At 30.1% G+C, this 23,661-nt stretch overlaps 3 protein-coding genes across 6 annotated transcripts; all 3 read left to right on the top strand.

The window, feature by feature from the left end:
* The first annotated feature begins 204 nt into the window (after positions 1-204).
* On the top strand, positions 205-4,376 carry LOC129288198 (patatin-1-Kuras 2-like). The gene is made up of 7 exons (XM_054924683.1): positions 205-463; positions 1,234-1,424; positions 1,706-1,868; positions 1,957-2,103; positions 2,186-2,431; positions 3,094-3,263; positions 4,057-4,376. The coding sequence occupies exons 1-7, from the start codon at positions 281-283 to the stop codon at positions 4,157-4,159; spliced, it is 1,203 nt and encodes a 400-aa protein (XP_054780658.1). The 5' UTR covers positions 205-280; the 3' UTR covers positions 4,160-4,376.
* Positions 4,377-5,006: 630 nt separating this feature from the next.
* Positions 5,007-23,531, top strand: LOC129287992 (patatin-2-Kuras 3-like). 4 transcript variants are annotated; one of them, XM_054924292.1, is made up of 4 exons: positions 5,007-5,421; positions 21,598-21,835; positions 22,500-22,669; positions 23,230-23,531. In XM_054924292.1, the coding sequence occupies exons 1-4, from the start codon at positions 5,252-5,254 to the stop codon at positions 23,333-23,335; spliced, it is 684 nt and encodes a 227-aa protein (XP_054780267.1). In that variant the 5' UTR covers positions 5,007-5,251; the 3' UTR covers positions 23,336-23,531. The 4 variants fall into 4 exon arrangements, 2 of the variants coding, with proteins under 2 accessions (XP_054780267.1, XP_054780268.1); XM_054924293.1 differs by lacking the exon at positions 5,007-5,421 and adding an exon at positions 21,400-21,515; XR_008587861.1 differs by lacking the exons at positions 21,598-21,835; positions 22,500-22,669; positions 23,230-23,531 and adding an exon at positions 12,807-13,082 and having other exon boundaries at positions 5,281-5,421.
* On the top strand, positions 19,730-21,210 carry LOC129287993 (patatin-16-like). Its single transcript, XM_054924294.1, has 3 exons — positions 19,730-19,955; positions 20,494-20,684; positions 21,118-21,210. Exons 1-3 carry the CDS (start codon positions 19,785-19,787, stop codon positions 21,119-21,121), a joined length of 366 nt encoding a protein of 121 aa, XP_054780269.1. The 5' UTR covers positions 19,730-19,784; the 3' UTR covers positions 21,122-21,210.
* Positions 23,532-23,661: the final 130 nt, after the last annotated feature.

Raw genomic sequence — 23,661 nt, 5'->3', positions numbered from 1 at the left:
TGTACATTTTATGAAATTGTGGACCCCAAATGAATTATTAAATTAAATGCTATGTTTCCGTGTGTTATTTAACTCGATCATGCGTAGCATATGTTAAAATTCCTTTTGGCCATTGCTTAACTAATATTTTGTCTTATCTTGATCAGATTTCTATTTAAATCCTGACCATCAACGAGACCACTCAAGCTACAAATTGATCTCTGGTCTCTTGAGATATCGAAAGCCTTATCAAAGTCCTGTGTTTCTTAGCCCTAAAAGTATCAACCATCTCTTTTCCACGATGTCAAAAATTGCAGTGTTCCTTTTATTAACTTTTCTATTCACTGACCAACTAATGGCTGCATTTGCCATTGTTGAGGAAGATAGTGAACCAGAAAAAGTCAGAGTCCTTGCCATTGATGGAGGAGGTATTAAAGGGATTGTCCCTGGCGTTATCCTTAAGCAGCTTGAAATTGCCCTTCAGGTATTTGTGTACTTTAATTTGTATTGGTTCATCTATACATAGACAATTATTTAATATAGACTGAAGTATATTTTTGATTGTCTAACTTTATATAAAGTTTAATTTGATCCTTTAATTTTATAAAGTATTGTTATAGTCTTTTAACCTTAACATCATTATTTTCAAATGATTTTTTTTGTACCAATCATTGTTATTTTAAAAAATTTAAACTTAATATATCAATATTTGAAATTTTTTTACAATATTTAAAAGTTCAATGTAAACATTTTTTGAGATGAAATAATGGTGTTAGGGTTAAATGATTGAAAATACATTTTATAAAATTAAGGAACCAAAATAAAATCTTGAGTAAAGTTAAAAGATTAAAGGGATACTTTAGCCTTTAATTTATTAAATTTTATTGTAATAATATAAACGTCTAATATTATCTAGGATAAATTGGCCCATTGGCTGAAAAAAATATTGTGAATATAGCTGACCTATATTGATATATAAGAAATTTATCATTAATATACAAGAAATTTATCATTGCTATATAAGTACTTTATCATTAAAAATTAAAAATTTACAAGGGATTTATCATTAATATATAATGGTATATCATTAACCAATATAATAAACCAGTCATAATACAAAATATAATAAATATTGAGCTCACTTTTGGTTTAATCCTATAACATGGGCTATATTTACAAAAGCCCTTATTATCTAGACATCTATAATTAATATAGAAAAAACAATAACAACATCTGAATTTGAGTGAAATTCAGATAAGGGACCCAAGTGCAAGAATAGCAGAATATTTTGATGTGGTTGCTGGGACCAGCACTGGAGGGATTATAACTGCAATTCTCACTGCCCCTGACCCTCAAAACAAGGATCGTCCTCTCTATCCTGCTGATGAAATTCTCAAGTTCTACAGACAACATGGTCCTTTCATCTTCCAAGAAGACTCGGGCTGGTATGTGCAGGTTTGTTTTATATTAGTTTGAGATCTTATATTAGTGGGTTAGATTCGAGCATTGGATTAGCCAATTAAAAGTATCTTTTTTAACATGATTTTTCCCTTCCTTAAAGTTTGGACCTTTGACTTGTTTAAGGGGAATTAAATCTCTTTTACTCGGCCCAATCATAGTTTGCAGTGAAAAATAATTTTTATAGAGTGTGGGAGAAGGTCCTTCGCAAGATGATACATGTTGAAAACATCGTTAAAATGATGATATATTTATTTCTTGTCAACAGCCGATGGCCTGGTGTCCTGTGCCCGAAGTTCAACGGGACGTATTTACGAAGAATAGCGGCCGAGAAATTGGATGAAACGCTCCTAAACCAGACAACCACAAATGTTGTGATTTCTTCCTTCGACATCAAGCTTCTGCAGCCAACTATATTCTCAAGCTTCAAGGTTTATCATAATATATATGTTTCGATAATTAATGAATTAACTGAATCCAACGAAAGACAAGCCACTAAATTATACATATATGATGCAGATAAAGGATGTTCCTCACTTAAATGTCAAACTCTCCGATGCATGTATAGGAACCTCAGCAGCACCAAACGAGTTTCCACCCTATTATTTCGAGTACAATAATACTGAATTCAATCTCGTTGATGGTCTTTTCATCGCAAGTATGCCGGTAATTTTCAGGCCAGTTTTTAGGGTTCATATAATCAATATAGTTGAGTATTATTTTAACTGTAATATATATATTATTTCAGGCAAGGCTTGGGATCAGTGAGGTGTCCCGACAAGAAGAATACAAGAACAAAGAAATCATTTTGCTATCAATAGGAACTGGAGTTGGAAACACAACCGTCAGTTATGATGCTAATCGTATTTGGACTGCCGGAGATTGGAAGGAAGCCATCTTACCCATGTTTATTGCTGCATCTTCAACCATGAATGAATATTACATTAACTCAACTTTCAAACTTCAACCTCAGGAAAACTACCTTCGAATTCAGGTATGTATGTGTTAATTAATTAATTAAACTCCTTCCTCATAATTAATGGTTAATGTTAAGGTTACAAAGAGAAGAAAAATGAATACATTCTTCATTATGATTATACATTCCAACAACATAACCCTTCACTTGAAGGATTAACTGCAACAATTCATCCCTTAATCTAAGGATGACAATACAACCCCAAACTATGAGGCGGTTCAACCCCTAACCCCTAACATTTTGTGGCACCCTTTATACAGAACTTAGGGTGACCAACTAACTAATGTGATTAACACTAGTCACACTAATCCATTCTAATATTCCAACAGCTAATCTTATATTAATTGCTATATCAAATTCCTCCAGTCCCTATTATAGAGCATCTTTTGGAAATATTATTGCATCCTTGATATAAGGAATTTGGAGGGTTATTTATAAACATTTTTCAATTTTAGCCGTGTTTTGCATTTAATTTTATGGCTTCTCTTATGTTGTGTATCTCTCTCTTCCTATTTTTAGCATGGGCAAAGTTCAAAAAAAAAAAAATCATCTTAAGACATATTTAATGAATTAACTGTCATTCTTTGGTTTCTGAAAGTTATTCAAAAGCATATTATAATAGGGACTCGAATGAGTATATATATATTTATGTATATCTAACAATAATATTTGATGGGCAGGAATACAATTTAGATCCGAGTATTGAATCGGATGATGCTTCAGAAGCAAATATGGATAAACTCGAAGACGTGGGAAATAAGTTGTTGGATCAACCAGTAAAGAGGATGAATGTGGATACTTTTGTTCCTGAGGAAATTGGTGAAGGTACCAATGCTGAAGCTCTGGACAGGTACTATGTAATATGCAAATAGTTGTTATTGTTTTTTTTTTTTAATTTGGCATAAAGTATACATTTGGTCCTGTAACTTTATATCAGGATTGATCTATTAATTTTATAAGGTATAGTTAGCCCTTTAACCCTAACATTATTAGTCTAAAATGATGATATTTTTTTTGTGTGAAAATAATTGTTAAAGGACTAAAATGAAATTTTATGTAGAGTTAATGGATCATATACAATTTTTTATTTTAAGTTTGAAAGATTTAGCCTTTTCATGGAAAACTGGTTATGTTTACTAATAAACGTGTCTTATATACGGTGTTTGATTTTTGACCCGTATTATGTATTATTGACATTAGTATAGTTCGCTATAAATTCTATAATCATTACTAATATTGTTATATACTCCCTTTGTTAAAAAATCTAAGATATTTTTAATCGAATCTTACCTCCAATAAAGTAGTTACCTACTTTCAAACTAATCATATCTTTTTATATTTACCTCTTTTAAACACATTATAATAAATAAAAAGTCACTCTCAACAGGGGTATTTTTTTTTAAAAAAGACTATGATTACATCTCAAAAGACTAAAAATGTCTTATATTTTTTAATGGAGGGAGTATCAAACATTCATTATTGATTTTTGATATTTATTGAAATATATTGATAAATACTATATTTTTATTTTGTTAAATAAAGGTAGTGTCGTACCTTAAAAAAGAAAGAAAGAAAGAACATTTTTTATGTTTTTACTGTGTTTACAATATATAACGATTTTACGTATGTTTTTACTCATGTAGGCTGGCTCAAATTCTCTACGAAGAAAAAATTCGTCGTCATGGAAAGAGCGCAAAGAAAGTGAAGAAAGGATTCTTCACTCGTTCAGCCACTTATTGGATCTGATGTGGAAATGCTATTCTGATAGCATATTAAATAATTATATTATGGGGTTGTTGCCATTATCGGCACTTTAATTAAAAAAAAAATAAGTGTGCTAAATAAATAAATGGAAATGTAATCCTCTGCTTTGATGTCCTTGATGATGTTGTATCATATGCTGGCTATGCATGAAGCACCAGCAATTTAAATAAATAAAAACGAGTGGTTGTGTGTTTTAAAATTTCTCATTTAAACTGTTTTTAAGTTTATTTAATTAAAGCTTTCATTTATTTTTTATCTATGTCAACCATTCCATATTCAAGAATTAATGGAGAAGAACTAATATTTTTTTTAGGGTTAAAGTTTATTTTTATTTTTGAACTATACTTTCTTAAACTCAATTTTAATACGTTATTCTCGTTAAAACACTCAACCAATATGATTGCCTCTGCCGTTAATCGGTAGTTGATGGAGGTTAAGTGAAGCAAGTTGGTCTCAAATATTTGTACATGTTCCGAATATTACTGATACTACTGAGAGGATTTCTACATGCACAGATACTAATATCACCGACACTGATATTTGAACATGCACAGAATTTTAATGTAATGGCCTAAAAAAAAATTAAAATTTTAAAATATATGTTAACGTGATTTAAATATTTGTCCAAATATAATTTGGAATATTTAATTAAGAGTAAATAGGGGACTTGGTGGCAATAACTTTGGACTTTTGAACATAGGTATTGAGTTCGAATCTTTGACGCACAAAGAAGAGGATTTCACGCTTCTGCCAAGTCAAAATTACCGTATTACCCTTGGAAAAGCCGAAACGCACGCACATATTGTTCATTTTCTTCTTGCCTCTCGAGTTTGGAACAATCTGGAAAGAGTGTGAGGGAGAGCCGGAATCCTCACCTTCTTTGTTCGATCTCCGCCGTCATCCACCGTCTTCAACATCGCCGGCGTGGCTGTGAGCAAGCACGTCCTCCGCCGCTGCTGAGAGGTCCAGATCGCGATTCCTTCCTCTCCCCTGTTTCGTGCAGTCAATCGTTCGCCCTTGCTAGCTGCTGTTTAGTTCATTCGTCCGTCACTGTCGCTGCTGGAGCTTCCGTCAATGCTAGAGTCGCCATCGTTTACCGCGGTAAGGAACTTCACCGAGGTCAGAGACTCCTTCCGTTTCTGTGTTGCTGTCGATCCGTGCCCTCTCTGTCTCTACTTCGTGGCAGTGCTCATAGATAGCCATGGAAGCTTGATCCTCTTCTTTCATCCCTCTTTGCTCCTTAGGTGAGTGAATCTCACCTCTCTCCTCTCGTTGGTTTGATTCTGTGCACATATGTATTGGTGAATAAGGTTCAAATTTTTCATTCCTCTCCTTCCTTGGCTACTGTAGGTCTGTGGGGAAAAAAATTAGTAAACTGAATTGACTCAAATTGATAAGGTATTCAATCATTGTTGGTGCTATTGATAAAGTTGGATGGGAGTTTGATTTATTCTTTGAGACTGGGTTGTATGAAAATATACATACATATATATATATATATATATATATAAAGAATAATAATTAAGAAGTTTGATGAATTTAAGTGTTGATGTTGGGAATTGTGGTAATGTGATTTGCAGAGAAGGTTTAGAATTAAATTTAAATATTTATATCAACAAGAGGTTTGAGGAAGTACCCATTAGAAAGGGTCGAACTTGGTAATGAATTTTCTGAAATTTTATTAACTTTTACGAGGATATATTTAGTTTGGGTGTTAATTATTTATGGATTTAACTTGAACTTTATGAAAAATTTTGATTATTGTGGGATAATTGAATTATGGGGAATCACATGATTAATGATTATGAGTGATAATATTGTTTTAAGACTTGATTTTGGGAATCCACTTACCGTGTTCAATAAAATGGGTGATAGAAGACCTTTGAAATTTTATAGTGATTAAAGGTGTTGTGTGTAAATATTTACAAGTTTAGTTGCATAAGCACTTGAGAAGAGTTGGATAGAAACGAAGTGTTGAATTAAAAAAAAAATACATGAAGTGTAATAGAGATTGAAGGAAGGAAATTGAATAGAGAAAAGCTTGATATTAATTTGAGGATTAATGCATGCCTGCAAGGTATTTGATAAAATGTCTAAATGTGAGTTTGACATATAGACATGGTGGATACATTGTTGATTGATTAAAATAATTATTATAAGACAATTTTTTTTAATGGATGTTAGGAAAGCAAATTAAAGTATAATCAAGTTATTTGGACGGAAAGTAATTCATACAATTGTTGAGGGATCGAAGAAGCTAAGGCATACATGGTATGATTTGAAATATAGTTGATTATGTTGTAGTGACTTTGGGAGGAAATTTGTGTGATATGAGTAAAGGCCATTAATCAATTCTTTATATATTTTACATAGGATGTTGAGAAGAAGATAAATATTTTTAGGAGTTGGAAGAAGTAAATATTTGAATTTGAGACTATGATAGGTAAGTGGATAACATTTCAATAAATTTACTAACAACTTTCTTTTTATTAAAACATTATTTTGCTTAAGTATATTTCATGTACTATTTCAAGTGTTCAATATTTTGTTAATTATATTGTTTTAAACTCTTGCAGTTATTTTAAAAAGCATATATGAACAAAGTACATTAACTAATGGTCTATTGTTGTTTTGTTATTGTGGTCCACAATTTTTTAACTATGCAATCCTTAGTGAATATGAAGTTGTAAAAGCGTATGAAACTGTTGTACACATATAACACATTTATTCATTCTTACTTGCAGGTTGATATTTTAGACTACCTCTTGGGTTATTGTTTAATTTTACCATTATATTATTGAGCAAACACGCTATTTATTGTTAGCTTAAGTATACATTTCATCATTTCATTGATTTTTTTAAAAAATAAATTTATTAGTTCCTATATTCATATATATATATATATATATATATATTTAAATTATAGCTGTGATTGGAATGATACTCACCATAAATTTCTTTGCACTCGAATATCGTAGCTGACCTGTGCCTCTTGCTGAACATTGAGGTGCTATTGTTTTTTGGACAGTGGAGGCAAGTTTTTGTCACTTATTTTGATGTAATATTATACAATGGTAGCTAGTACTCCACATATGCCGTAGTTGGGACTTAGTTTTATCTTGTTGATATGTAATCTATTCATGTGGAGCTAATATCTTTTATTGGATAGGCTGAGTGGTTTAGCTATTGTAGAAATTTCGAGATATTCAAATTACAGGGAAGACCCTGCCAAAATTTCTACCACACATTGAAGAATTCATGAACTTTATATAATATATAAAAAATTATTATTTATTGATATTTTGGCTTAATCTTGGTTAATTAAGGTTTATAGAGTGTGAACTTACCTCATATCCTGTGCCAGCCATGCCCATAGTATCGAGATGTGACAATGCATTTGCAGCGTAAATGACAATTCACATACACATATGCTTTTAGCATCGCCATATTCTCTACCATCTTCACAAAAACTCCATATTGTGAATAGGCCTTTGATGCTAATAATTGGGCTCTGAATCATCTTGATACCAATATATAGTGAGGAGGTGTACATTGAAACCATTATGTTTCATTATAAAAAAAAATCTCAAGACATATACTTTACGTATCCTTCCATTTTCATATCTATTCTTGAGTCGAAGTCCACTTATACTTAATTTCAAGATAAATCTCAAATGAAAGAAATATGAAAATATTAAAATCCTCTTTTACAAGCCCAATATACTAGTAATTTCATATATGATTTAGTGGCAAGGACAACATATCTCGTGCCAGCAATGCTGTTAGTATCGAGGTGTGACAATGCATTTGCAGGGTAAATGACAATTCACATACATGTATGCTTTTAGCATCGTCATATTCTCTACCATCTTCACAAAAATTCAATATTGTGAATAGGCCTTTGGTGCTAGTAATTGGGCTCTGAACCATCTTGATACCAATATATAGTGAGGATGTGTATATTGAAACCACTCTGTTTCATTATAAAACAGCTTAAGACATATACTTTACGTGTCCTTCCACTTTCATATCTATTCTCAAGTCAAAGTCCACTTATACTTAATTTCAAGATAAATCTCAAATGAAAGAAATATGAAAATCTTAAAATCCTCTTCTGCAAGCTCAATATACTAGTAATTTCATACATGATTAAGTGGCATGAACCACATAACATAGATGGGGAAATTGACAAATTAAGATGTCAATTTGTATCTTGATGGTCTCCATTTAAGAGCTTGGTTTATAAATAAAACAATGGGGTTGAGACAAAATATTAAGTTCACATGCGCCAAATGAAAATTAAACTTTTGGTGCTAGTGATCGAGTTAAAAAACACATACAAACAAAGTACATTAACTAATGGTCCATTGTTGTTCTGTTATTGTGGCCCACAATTTCTTAACCATGCAATCCCTGGTGAATATTAAGTTGTAAAAGCATATGAATACACATATAACACATGTATTCATTCTCACATGTAGATTGATATTTTAGACCATCTCCCTCGTCGTTTAATTTTACCATTATATTATTGAGCAAACTCGCTGTTTATTGTTAGCTTAAGTATACGTTTTCATCATTTCATTGATTTGTTTTAAAATAAATTTATTAGTTCCTATCTTCATATATATATATATATATATATATATATAAATTATAGCTGTGATTGGAATGATACTCACCATAAATTTCTTTGCACTCAGATATCATAGCTGACCTTATGCCTCCTGTAGAACATTGAGGCTATTGCTTTTTAGACAGTGGAGGCAAGCTTTAGTAAGTTATTTTGATGTAATATTATACAATGGTAGCTTATGCTCCACATATACCGTAGTTGGGACCCAGTTTGATGTTGTTGATATGTAATCTATTGGTGCGGAGATAATCTTTTATTAGATTCGCTCGGTGGTTTGGCTATTTTAGAAATTTCAAGATGTCCAAATTACAAGAAAGACTCTGTGAAAATTTCTACCACACATTGAAGAATTCACGAACTTTATATAATATATAAAAAATTATTATTTATTGAAACTTTGGCTTAGCCTTAGTTAATTAAGGCTCATGGAGTGTGAACTTACCTCATATCTCATGCCAGCCATGCCCTTAATATCGAGGTGTCACAATCCATTTTCAGGGTAAATGACAATTCACGTACACATATGCTTTTAGCATCGTCATAATCTCTACCATCTTTACAAAAATTCAATATTGTGAACAGGCCTTTAGTGCTAGTAATTGAGCTTTGAACAATCTTGATACCAATCTATAGTGAGGATGTGTATATTGAAACCACTCTGTTTCATTATAAAACAGCTTAAGACATATACTTCACGTGTCCTTCCACTTTCATATCTATTCTCGAGTCGAAGTCTACTTATACTTAATTTCAAGATAAATCTCAAATGAAAGAAATATGGAAATCTAAAAATCCTCTTCTGCAAGCCTAATATACTAGTAATTTCATAGATGATTAAGTGGCATGGACCACATAGCATAGAGAGGGAAATTGACAAATTAAGATGTCAATTTGTATCTTGATGGTCTCTATTGAAGAGCATGGTTTATTAATAAAATGATCCGATTGAGACAATATTAATTGCACATGCGCCAAATGAAAATTAAACTTTTGGTGCTAGTGATCAAGTTAAAAAACACATACGAACAAAGTACATTAACTAATGGTCCGTTGTTGTTTTGTTATTGTGGTCCACAATTTCTTAATCATGCAATCCCTGGTGAATATTAAGTTGTAAAAGCATATGAAACTGTTGTACACATATAACACATGTATTCATTCTCACATGTAGGTTGTTATTTAAGACCATCTCTCTGGTCGTTTAATTTTACCGCTATATTATTGAGCAAACTCGCTGTTTATTGCTAGCTTAAGTATACGTTTCATCATTTCATTGATTTGTTTTAAAATAAATTTATTAGTTCCTATCTTCATATATATATATATATATATGTATATATGTATATTAAATTATAGTTGTGATTAGAATGATACTCACCATAAATTTCTTTACACTCGGGTATTGTAGCTGACCCTGCGCCTCCTGCTGAACATTAAGGTGCTATTACTTTTTGGATAGTGGAGGCAAGCTTTAGTCACTTATTTTGATGTAATATTATACAATGGAGGCTAGTACTCCACATATACTGTAGTTGGGACCCAGTTTGATCTTGTTGATATGTAATCTGTTGGTGTGGAGCTAATCTTTTATTAGATTGGCTGGGTGGTTTGGCTATTGTAGAAATTTCAGGATCTCCAAATTAAAGGAAAGACTATGTGAAATTTTCTACCACACATTGAAGAATGCCCGAACTTTATATCATATATAAAAAATTATTATTTATTGATATTTTGGCTAAGCCTTAGTTAATTAAGGCTTATGGCGTGTGAACTTACCTCATATCTCGTGCCAGCAATGCCGTTAGTATCGAGGTGTGACAATGCATTTGCAGGGTAAATGACAATTCACATACATGTATGCTTTTAGCATCGTCATATTCTCTACCATCTTCACAAAAATTCAATATTGTGAATAGGCCTTTGGTGCTAGTAATTGGGCTCTGAACCATCTTGATACCAATATATAGTGAGGATGTGTATATTGAAACCACTCTGTTTCATTATAAAACAGCTTAAGACATATACTTTACGTGTCCTTCCACTTTCATATCTATTCTCAAGTCGAAGTCCACTTATACTTAATTTCAAGATAAATCTCAAATGAAAGAAATATGAAAATCTTAAAATCCTCTTCTGCAAGCTCAATATACTAGTAATTTCATACATGATTAAGTGGCATGAACCACATAACATAGATGGGGAAATTGACAAATTAAGATGTCAATTTGTATCTTGATGGTCTCCATTTAAGAGCTTGGTTTATAAATAAAACAATGGGGTTGAGACAAAATATTAAGTTCACATGCGCCAAATGAAAATTAAACTTTTGGTGCTAGTGATCGAGTTAAAAAACACATACAAACAAAGTACATTAACTAATGGTCCATTGTTGTTCTGTTATTGTGGCCCACAATTTCTTAACCATGCAATCCCTGGTGAATATTAAGTTGTAAAAGCATATGAATACACATATAACACATGTATTCATTCTCACATGTAGGTTGTTATTTTAGACCATCTCTCTGGTCCTTTAATTTTACCACTATATTATTGAGCAAACTCGCTATTTATTGCTAGCTTAAGTATACGTTTCATCATTTCATTGATTTGTTTTAAAATAAATTTATTAGTTCCTATCTTCATATATATATATATATATTAAATTATAGTTGTGATTGGAATGATACTCACCATAAATTTCTTTGCACTCAGGTATCATAGCTAACCCTGTGCCTCCTGCTGAACATTAAGGTGCTATTACTTTTTGGACAGTGGAGGCAAGCTTTAGTCTCTTATTTTGATGTAGTATTATACAATGGAAGCTAGTGCTCCACATATACTGTAGTTGGGACCCAGTTTTATCTTGTTGATATGTAATCTGTTGGTGTGGAGCTAATCTTTTATTGGATTGGCTAGGTGGTTTGGCTATTGTCGAAATTTCAGGATCTCTAAATTACAGGAAAGACTCTGATAAAATTTCTACCACATATTGAAGAATTCACGAACTTTATATGCTATATAAAAGTTATTATTTATTGATATTTTGGCTTAATCTTAGTTAATTAAGGCTTATGGAGTGTGAACTTACCTCATATCCTGTGCCGACCATGCCCTTAGGATCGGGATGTGACAATGCATTTGCAGGGTAAATGACAATTCACATACACATGTGCTTTTAGCATCGCCATATTCTCTACCATCTTCATAAAAATTCAATATTATGAATAGGCCTTTGATGCTAGTAATTGGGCTCAGAACCATTTTGATACCAATATATAGTGGGGATGTGTATATTGAAAACACTCTGTTTCATTATAAAACAGCTTAAGAGATATACTTTATGTGTCTTTCCACTTTCATATCTATTTTGGAGTCAAACTCCAGTTACACTTAATTTCAAGATAAATCTTAAATGAAAGAAATATACTAGTAATTTCATACATGATTAAGTGGCATGGACCACATAACTTAAAGAAGGAAATTAATAAAGTAAGATGTCAATTTGTATCTTGATGGTCTCTATTGAAGAGCTTGGTTTATAAATATGACGATCGGGTTGAGATAAAATATTAATTACGCATACACCAAATGAAAATTAAACTTTTGGTACTGGTGATCGAGTTAAAAAACATATGAACAAAGTACATTAACTAATGGTCCATTGTTGTTCTGTTGTTGTGGTCCACAATTTCTTAACCATGTAATCCCTGGTGAATATTAAGTTGTAAAAGCATATGAATACACATATAACACATGTATTCATTCTCACATGCAGGTTGATATTTTAGACCATCTCTCTGGTCGTTTAATTTTACCGTTATATTATTAAGCAAACTCACTGTTTATTGTTAGCTTAAGTATACGTTTCATCATTTCATTCATTTGTTTTAAAATAAATTTATTAGTTCCTATCTTCATATATATATATATATATATATATTAAATTATAGTTGTGATTAGAATGATACTCACCATAAATTTCTTTGCACTCAGGTATCGTAGCTGACCCTGCGCCTCTTGCTGAACATTGAGGCGCTATTGCTTTTTGGATAGTGGAGGCAAGCTTTAGTCACTTATTATGATGTAATATTATACAATGGTAGCTAATGTTCCACATATACCATAGTTGGAATCCAGTTTGATCTTGTTGATATGTAATCTAGTGGTGTGGAGCTAATCTTTGATTGGATTGGCTAGGTGGTTTGGCTATTGTAGAAATTTTAGGATGTCCAAATTATAAGAAAGACTCTGTCAAAATTTCTACCACATATTGAAGGATTCATGAACTTTATATAATATATAAAAAATTATTATTTATTGATATTTTGGCTTAATCTTGGTTAATGAAGGCTTATGGAATGTGAACTTACCTCATATCTCATGCCAGCAATGCCGTTAGTATCGAGGTGTGACAATGCATTTGCAGGGTAAATGACAATTCACATACACATATGCTTTGAGCATCGCCATATTCTTTACCATCTTCACAAAAATTCAATATTGTGAATAGGCCTTTGGTGCTAGTAATTGGGTTTTAAACCATCTTGATACCAATATATAGTGAGAATGTGTATATTGAAACCACTCTATTTCATTATAAAATAGCTTAAGACATATACTTTATATGTCCTTCCACTTTCAAATCTATTCTCAAGGCGCAGCCCACTTTTACTTAATTTCAAGATAAATTTCAAAGGAAAGAAAGATGAAAATCTTAAAATCCTCTTCTGCAAGCCCAATATACTAGTAATTTCATAAATTATTAAGTGGCATGGACCACATAACTTAAAGAAGGAAATTGATCGATTAAGATGTCAATTTGTATCACTACAAAAAAATATTAAAATAGGAACAAAAATTAGAGACAGCTTAATTATTGTCTTTAATAGAGACAGAAATAGTGACTAATTATATTTTTAAATATGAAGTTAATTTAAAAAATATTGTAAAATATTGAGGCAAATTTAGATATGACTTATATACATCACTAAAATAAGTGATTCAAAATCTGTCTCAAGTTCTTCCATTATTCATTAAAAATTTAATTTAAAAAAAATTAAAATATTAGAGACAAGTTTACAGATGAGTAAATTTCACCCCTAAACTGGCCTTTCCAAATTTGTCTCTAATATTAATTTTACAATTTTTAAATTTAGAGATTGGATTTTAGATATATTTTTTTATGAATTTAAAGATTAAAGTTTAACCATCTCTATATGTCTTTAAAATTTTAAAATTTTATTTTTATTAATTGAGAGACAAAATTAGAGACAATTGAAATAAATATATTAGAGATGAAATTATTTATGTTTCTCAATGTATCTCTAATTGAAAGTAGAGACATATTTAGAGATGGAGTCATATTTTTAATTTTTGGATTATCAATTATTTTAATAATGTTTGAAATATATTAAGATGAAAATTAATTTTAAAATATATAGAAAAATTTCATGATTGTTTAGTGAGCTTTTCATTCAATGCAAACAACAAAAATTCCATGTTTTTGTTCAAAAATATTTATCTTCAAAATTTATAGAGTATTTTTAAATGTTTTACATGTCATTTAAATCTTTCTCTTCTTTTTTTCCTCTTTCTCTAAGTTTAACCATTATCATTTTTTAAATTCCTATCAAGCATTTATTAATTTATTTTGTAACTATAATTGATTAAATTTGTTGTCTATTATAGTTATTCATATTTTTTTTTCAGTACTTTTATAATGTTTAATAAATTTTTACTAAATAACAAAATTGTCTTGAAAGAAGTCACTAAAAATATTTTATAACAATACATTAAAATAAGAAAATAAAAACAAAACTCCAAAACATCTTTGAAATTGATTATTAAGAAGAATTAATAAAAATACATTTGAAATGAATATAAATAATATTTATATGACCAGAATTAATTATTTTAGTACAAAATATCATTTTTAATTCTAGTTATATATGTATGTATGTATGTATGTATGTATGTATGTGTCAATAATGTTTATTTTCAGCAAAGGAAGGAGAAAAGAAAAATAAATTTTGAATTATACAAGAAAATAATTATTTTATTGATATATAGTATAACTTTAAATTATATAAATAAAATAATATTTAACTTATGATAAACAGAATAAAGTGTGTGTGTAACATATTTTTAAAATTTTAAAATAAAAAAATGACAATAAAATCTTTTTGAATTATATAAATGATAATTTAGTCTCTCAAAATAATATTATTTTAATGAAGTTCCTAGGAACCTCTTTGTCAATAAATGTTTTAGTGAAAAGACCATTTTACCCTTATTAAAAATGACAACCTCCAATCATAACTTTTGTTTAAGAAATCACAACTTATTAAATGTAATTTTTATTACCAAAAAACAAATCCTAATCATAACTTTTGCTTAACAAATAGCAACCTTTTTTTTGTGAATTGTAAGAGTTGAATAAGCAATCAAAATTTATTATATGTAATTTTATTATTGAAAAATAAGTTCTTAAAATAACAAACCCCATCCACAAATTTTATTTAATCAATCACAGCTTTGTTTCAAAGAATTACAATAATTGAACTAGAAATCACAATTTGTCAATAAGGGTAAAATAGTCTTTTCAATTTAAAATTTATTGACAGGGATATCCTTAGGAACTTCAGTGAAATTATGACACTTTGAGGGACTAGATTTTCATTTATATGATTGGAAGGGATTTTATTGTCATTTTTTCTTTTAAAATTTAATTTGTTCCATATTAAATAAATTTGATAAAAATAATTTTTAAATACCAAAATTATATAAATATATTTAAATTAAATATTAAATTTAAAAATTTCTGTTTTTAAAATTTATTATTATTCATTGAAAAATAAAAATTGTTCAAAATGACAATTAACAAAGTTTATATGGTCAAAATTTTTTATAAAATAATTGAAAAATTATAGATAAAATTTATTTGTAAGAAAAGAATGGAAAACATTTAACCATTTTGGGAGAATATAAAATTTTAATCATTTATTTATTAATTTTGGAGAATAATATGGAGAATATAAAAGTAAAAGATATTACATATTAACTAAAATATTACATATTTTAAAATAAATTATATACTTAATTATTTTCATTTAAAAATAATATATTTAGATTATTTTTTTTCATTTTAAGTTCATTTTTCTAACAAAAATAATATTTTATTAAAAATAAAATATAAATAGTCATATAAATAATTTTATCATATTAATAATAGAAAATAAAATAAAATATATGTATTTCTTCTTAATAATAGATTATTTTATATATGTGAATGTAGTTAAGTAACATATATTTAATTTCACATATAATAACTGTAGGTATATTTCAATTTAACTAGTAAAAAATAAGGACTTAAGGCTTTGAAAGTGGGAGATCAAGGGATCAAATCTTGGCCTTAGCATATTTTATAACAAATATGTGATTTGGCATATGGTGGCAACTGATATGGCATGAGGTGGTGATATGATGCGTGACGTGGCATTAGTTGAACCATACATGGGTGGATGAGTTGGCATGTGCAGATGCCCATATGGCTGGTGAGGTGCCAAGTAACGTGGCATTAGCTGATTCACACGTGGCAAGTGACGTGACACTAACATGGTAGTGGAGACTTGAGGAATTTAGTTTTCATTTTTTTAGAGAAGGATTTAGAGACTACAGCATTTTTTATTCAGAGACAAAGTAAATCTATCTTTAATCAGCGATGGCTTAAAAAATACGCCCCCAATCAGCAAAGGCTTAAAAAATTCCTCTCTAATTATTTAATGACTCCCCTTTTTGAGACACCAGGATATTCATCTCTAAACCCATCTCTACTTGTTTAGAGATGGATTTTTTACTAGTTGGAGACAAATTATTAGGCATATCTAAACAATATCTTTTTGTAGTGTATCTTGATAGTCTCTATTGATGAGTTTTGTTTATAAATAAAATAATTGGGTTGAGACAAAATATTAATTATACATATGCCAAATGAAAATTAAACTTTTGGTAGTGGTGATTGAGTTAGAAAACACATACAGACAAAGTAATTTAAGCAATGGTCCATTGTTGTTCTATTACTATGGTCCACAAGTTCTTAACCATGCAATCCTTGGTGAATATTAAGTTGTAAAAACATGTAAAACTATTGTACATATATAATACATGTATTCATTCTTATGTGTAGGTTGATATTTTAGACTATCTCTCTGGTCATTGTTTAATTTCTCGGTTATATTATTGAGCAAACTCATTATTTATTGTTAGTTTAAACGTATGTTTCATTATTTCATTGATGTGGAGGCATGCTTTAAAAATTTATTTTGATGTAATATTATACAATGGTATCTAGTGCTTCACGTATACTATAGTTAGGACTTAGTTTTATTTTGTTGATATGTAATTTGTTGGTGTGGAAACCAAAAACCTTAAGACATACTCCCTCCGTCCTTATATATAATGTGTTTTTAACCAAATCCTGCATACCAATAAAAGTTTGTTATTTAATTAAACTCACATAAAAATACAATAATTTTTCAATTTTACCCTTAATAATATCATAATTAATATCATGATGGTGGTAGGAACAATATACAATTAATGATTTATTTTATTTTTCAAGACAAAGGTAAAATTGTCTAATGACTCAAAAATATCATCAACACCCCTTATATTTAGGAACAAAATAAGCTTCTAGAAAACCCCTTATACATAGGGATGGAGGGAGTATACTTTATGAGTCTTTCCACTTATATACCTATTTTCTGGTACAACTCCACTTATACTTAAAATTGAAATAAAATCTTAAAATACTAAAAAAATAGAAAATCTTAAAATCCTCTTCCCCATGTATACCATTAAATACATATTTGATTAAGTGACAGATACCACAGAATTTATTTGACCCACTGTAGTTCCCCCCATCAGATTTAAACCTTCGAACCTCAGAACTTGAGAGCTTCGACTCCCTGTCCCTCATGAGATCTACCGTCGTTCGTCCATTTCTGGTCCACGATGATAGGAGTCTGCTGCTGCCTGTCCCATTTCCACCATTTGTATCCGTCATTGTGAGGCTGAAAGCTGTTGCACATCATCTGGTTCATCGAGCTGTACCCAATTTGTCACGCTGTCTAAGTTTGGTTCAACCCCCATTGTTCCATCCGGGTCTAGTCTCTATAGTTCTGTTCTCTAGCCACAGCCATTCGTACCTGTCTAGAAATTTAATCTCTTATTTATACAGAAACCCTCATCCAGAAATCGAATGCTAGATCTGCCATCCAAATTCGTGATCAGGACGCTTCTAATTCTGTTGGTGGTTTGCAATAGACACAATGTTATTAAATGTGATATTTAGCTTTATTATGGGATCCACACTGAACTACTTGAAATCAGTGAACTAATCCTTTAAGCGATTTGCAACCTTATAGAATTGTTCAAATTAGTAACAATTAGGGGAAACTGATCAGAAAATTAGGAACTGACTCACTAGATTACAAATTTTTAGTTATCTATTTTCAAAATGTTTAGGTAGCATGGCATTTAGTGCCCTTGGAAGGAAGAAAATTGCAGACAAGGCCCAATAAAATATGAAATTTCTCTACATGCATGCTTGTAGGTGCAAACATACCTATAATCTTTTCTCCACGAGTTGCTAGTATTCTTAAGTTAATAATAGTGCATGAATACTTATGAACTATTTTTTAGTGAGGGTATCCTTCTATATATCCTGTTAAATTTGCCTAACATCTGTTAAAATGGAGTGACATTAACCATTTTAAAATAAAAAAGAAGAAATAAACATATCAGGGGCAAAAATATTTAGAAACTTTTTTCAAGAGCTTTTCATATCTGTTAACAATGGTATATGAATACCTATTAACTTTATAAAATCTGTCATATATATTTGATATTTAATTAGTATCTTTCAACTTTACTAATACGTTGCATATTTAATAAATATAAAGATGAAAATATTTCCTTTTTACTTCCAATTTTATTATAGGGATTTCATATTGGATCGATCCAAGTCTATGCACATGAAATTGGATGTTCACATATATTAAAAAATAGGTAAAAGAGTCTTTTCAATGGTTATAATGTGTCTTTCAAATCCTTTAACCCTAATAATATTAATTTCCTTTTATTAACAAAAATTCCAATATTGAATTTTTAAATATTCACAAAACACTCTTAAATATTGACATATTAAACTAAATTTTTCAAAATAACAATTATTTGCACAAACAAATAATATATCATTTGAGATTAATAAAGTTATGAATAGAGGATTGAAAAGATATTTTATAAAATTAAAGGATCAAATGAAAACTTTATATAAAGTTAAAGGAGTACATGTGCATTGTTACCTAAAAAATACCAATCCACAATTAAGGATTAATCTTGTATTAATTGTATGGTGGGTACAGGAGTTTCATAAATTTTTTTCAACTTAATGTGTGTTAATGATCATTAAAGTAATATATATCTTGTGCTTTGAACATACTTTTCTAATTACTTATAAATTATAAGGTTCAATTACAAATTTTCAAACTATAAAAAATATGTGAAATTGCTAACCAAGCGAACGACTAAATCAGGAAATTACCCCTTGAGTTTTATCCAAATATATTATGAATTAACTCATGGACCTCTAAACTGGACCATTAATATGAGCCACTAGAAGTGGTGGTAGATTCAATCCCCCATCGGGCTAGCTTAACCCCCCTTCAATTATTTTAAAAAATATGGACCACTAGATTAAATGCTGTGTGTTTCTATGCGTTTAACTCAATCACGCATAACATATGTTCAATTTCCATTTGGCCTATGCGTAATAAGTATTTTTTCTCGCCACGATCAAATTTCTATATAAACCCGAGCCATGCATCAACGAATTCACACCACTCAAGCTACAAAAGTCTCATTAAAGTTTCTGTGTTTCCAAGCCCTGGAAGTCTTATCCTTCTCTCCATTATGAAGTCAAAACTAGCACTCTTCCTTTTGTTCCTCTTTGTATTCTCTGCATTTGCTATTGTTGAGGAAGACGATAAAGAAGGAAAGGTTATAGTCCTTGCCATTGATGGAGGATGTATTAAAGGGATTGTACCGGGAGTTATCCTTAAACATCTTGAAGTTGCCCTCCAGGTATATTTGTGTTCGTTTATACAAAAACATCATCTAGACATCAAATCTAATAATTACAAGTTTTGCATAAATCATACACTACCGTTTGTCACTTGTACCAAAATAATTTAAGAAAATTTGGAAGGACTCGCCATACACATTTATATAATTGTGGTTAATTCACTAATCACTCAATGTGGGACTATTGTATATCTAATAAGTTTCTTAACTATTTTTCCTTTTCTTTATTTATTTCAATATCAATATTTTTCTTTTTTGCCTTTTTTTAAAAGTACCAGATGGCCCCAGCTCTTGAACTGTATTAGAGTTTTGCATTAATTACACACTAAGACTTGCCACTTTTACCAAAGTAGCTTAAATTACTTTGAAAGGTTTGACCACACATTTATGTAGTTGTGATTAATTCTTTAATCACTTAAAGTGAGATTATCGTACATCTAATATTTTCCTTACTACTAGTATTATCTAGACATCTATATTTGACATAAACAAAAACAAAAACAATAACAATATTTGAATGTGCATGAACAAACTTCAGAAACGGAACTCAAGGGCAAGAATAGCAGAGTATTTTGATGTGGTTGCTGGGACCAGCACCGGAGGGCTTATAACTGCAATGCTCACTACCCCTGACCCTCAAAACCCAGGTCGTCCTCTCTATCCTGCTGATGAAATTCTACAGTTCTACAGACAATATGGTCCTTCCATCTTCACTCTATTCACCGACTGGTATGTATGTGAATGCTTATCGATGTGTTAGAGAATAATCTTAAAATATATTAATCCATTTGGTCCTATTTATAAGTAATTTTCAACATATTTCACCAGAATAAAAAAAAACCTTAATGTCTTAAAATTTAATAATTTCCACGTCTACCCCTAATAAGGACAAAATGAATTAGTTTTAATAATCTTTTTAACATTTAATAAGGATACAAATGAAAAGATAAATATAGAAATAGTGAATTGTCCTATAAATAAGGCTAAAATTAATATTATCTCTCTGCCCTATAAATAGTACTAGAGGAGTATAAGATAGATTTGGTCATAATTCAAATAATTAATTTGATGATGAAACATGCTTCATTATCCAGGTCATAATCCATATTATTGAAAAACATTGCTAAAATGATGATATCTTTAATTTGTTTCTTGTCAACAGCTAATATCCTGGCATTCAGTGTCCGAAGTTCAACGGGACGTTTTTACGAAAAATAGCAGCCGAGATATTGAATGAAACGCTTCCAAACCAGACAACCATAAATGTTGTGATTTCTGCCTTCGACATCAAGCTTCTGGAGCCAACTATATTCTCAAGCTTCAAGGTTTATCATAATATATATGTTTTTATAATTAATGAATTAACTCAATCCAACGAAAGGCAAGCCACTAAATTATACATATACGATGCAGATAAAGGATGTTCCTCACTTAAATGTCAAACTCTTGGACGCATGTATAGGAACCTCAGCAGCACCGAATGAGTTTCCACCCTATTATTTCGATTACAACAATACTGAATTCAATCTCGTCGATGGTCTTTTTATCGCAAGTATGCCGGTAATTTTCGGGCCTGATTTTAGGGTTCATATAATCAGTATAGTTGAGTATTATTTTAACTGTAATATATATATTATTTCAGGCAAGGCTTGGGATCAGTGAGGTGTCAAGAATACAAGAACAAAGAAATCATTTTGCTATCTATAGGAACTGGAGTTGGAAACACAAGCGTCGGTTATGATGCTAATCGTAATTGGAATCTCAGTGACTGGAAGGAAGGCATCTTACCCATGTTTATCGCTGCAACGTCAACCATGAATGAATATTACATTAACTCAACTTTCAAACTTCAACCTCAGGAAAACTACCTTCGAATTCAGGTATATATGTGTTAATTAATTACTTAGACTCACTTCCTCATAATTAATGGTCAATGTTAAGGTTACAAAGAGAAGAAAATTTAATACATTCTTTATGATGATTATGCATTGCAACATAACCCTTCGCTTGAAGGATTAACAACAATAATTCATCCCTTAATCTAACGACAAAAATACAACCCCAAACTATGAGATGAAGACCAACTTAACCTCCTTTTTTAGGTAAGATTTCAACCCCTAACCTCTAACATTTTGTGGCACCCTTTATATAGAACTTAAGGTGACCAACTAACTAATGTGATTAGCACTAATCCATTCTAATATTCCAACAGCTAATCATATATTAATTGTTATATCATATTCCCTCCCATCCCCATTATAGAACATCTTTTGGAAAGATTATTTCATCCTTAATATAAGGCAAATGGATATTACTATTTTTCAATTTTAGCCCTGTTTTGAATTTAATTTTATGGCTCCTTATAAATTATGTATCTCCCTCTTCCTATTTTTAATATGGGTAAAGTTAAAAAAAAATCAACTTAAGATATATTTAATGAGTTAACTATCATTCCTTAATTTCTGGAAGTTATTCAAAAGATAGTAGGGACTGGAAGGTGTATATATATTTATGTATATCTAACAATAATATTTGATGGAGCAGGAATGCAATTTAGATCCGAATATTGAATCGGATGATGCATCAGAAGCAAATATGGATAAACTCGAAGATGTAGGAAATAAGTTGTTGGATCAACCAGTTAAGAGGATGAATGTGGATACTTTTGTTCCTGAGGAAACTGGGGAAGGTACCAATGCTGAAGCTCTGGACAGGTACGTACGTAATATGCCAAATAATTATTGTATTTTTTAATTTGGCAAAAAGTATATATTTCGTCTTGTAACTTTATATCAGTATTAATATGTTAATTTTATAAAGTATAGTTAACCCTTTAATTCTGACATTATTAGTCTACAATGATGATTTTATTTGTGAAAACAATCATTAAGGGACCAAAATGAAATTTTATGCAGAGTTAATGGATCAAATATACAATTTTTTATTTTAATTTTGAAAGATTTAGCCTTTTCAAGGAAAACTAGTTATGTTTACCAACAAACGTATGTTACATACAGTGTTTGACTTTTGACCCATATTATGTATTATTTACATCAGTATAGCTTGCTGTAAATTCTATAATCGATACTAATATTGCTATATATCATACATTCATTATTGATTGTTGATATTATTTGAAATATATTGATACAAATTATATTTTTATTTTGTTAAAGAAAGGTAGTGTCGTGCCTTAAGAAAGAAAGAAAGAACTTTTATGTTTTTACTGTGTTTACTATAACGATTTTATATATGTTTTTAATTACCTTTGCAGACTGGCTCAAATTCTTCACGAAGAAAAAAGTCGTCGTCGTCTTGGAAAGAGCGCACAGAAAGTGAAGAAAGGATTCTTCACTCGTTCAGCCACTTATTGGATCTGATGTGGAAATGCTATTCAGATAGCATATTAAATAATTATACTATGGGGTTGTTGCCATTATCGGCACTTTAATTAAAAAAAAAAAAACAAGTGTGCTAAATAAATAAATGGAAATGTAATCCTCTGCTTTGATGTCCTTGATGATGTTGTATCATATGCTGGCTATGCATGAAGCACCAGCAATTTAAATAAATAAAAACGAGTGGTTGTGTTGTGTGTTTTTAAATTTCTCATTTCAACTGTTTTTAAGTTTATTTAATTAAATCTTTTATTTATTTTTATCTATGTCAACCATTCCGTATTCAAGAATTAATGGAGAAGGACTAA

This window comes from Prosopis cineraria, unplaced genomic scaffold (genome assembly GCF_029017545.1).
Source record: "Prosopis cineraria cultivar Desert tree isolate PC_DT_omini unplaced genomic scaffold, ASM2901754v1 PC12, whole genome shotgun sequence".
NCBI classification, from domain to species: Eukaryota; Viridiplantae; Streptophyta; class Magnoliopsida; order Fabales; family Fabaceae; genus Prosopis; species Prosopis cineraria.
This window is presented reverse-complemented; position numbering and strand designations above follow the sequence as displayed.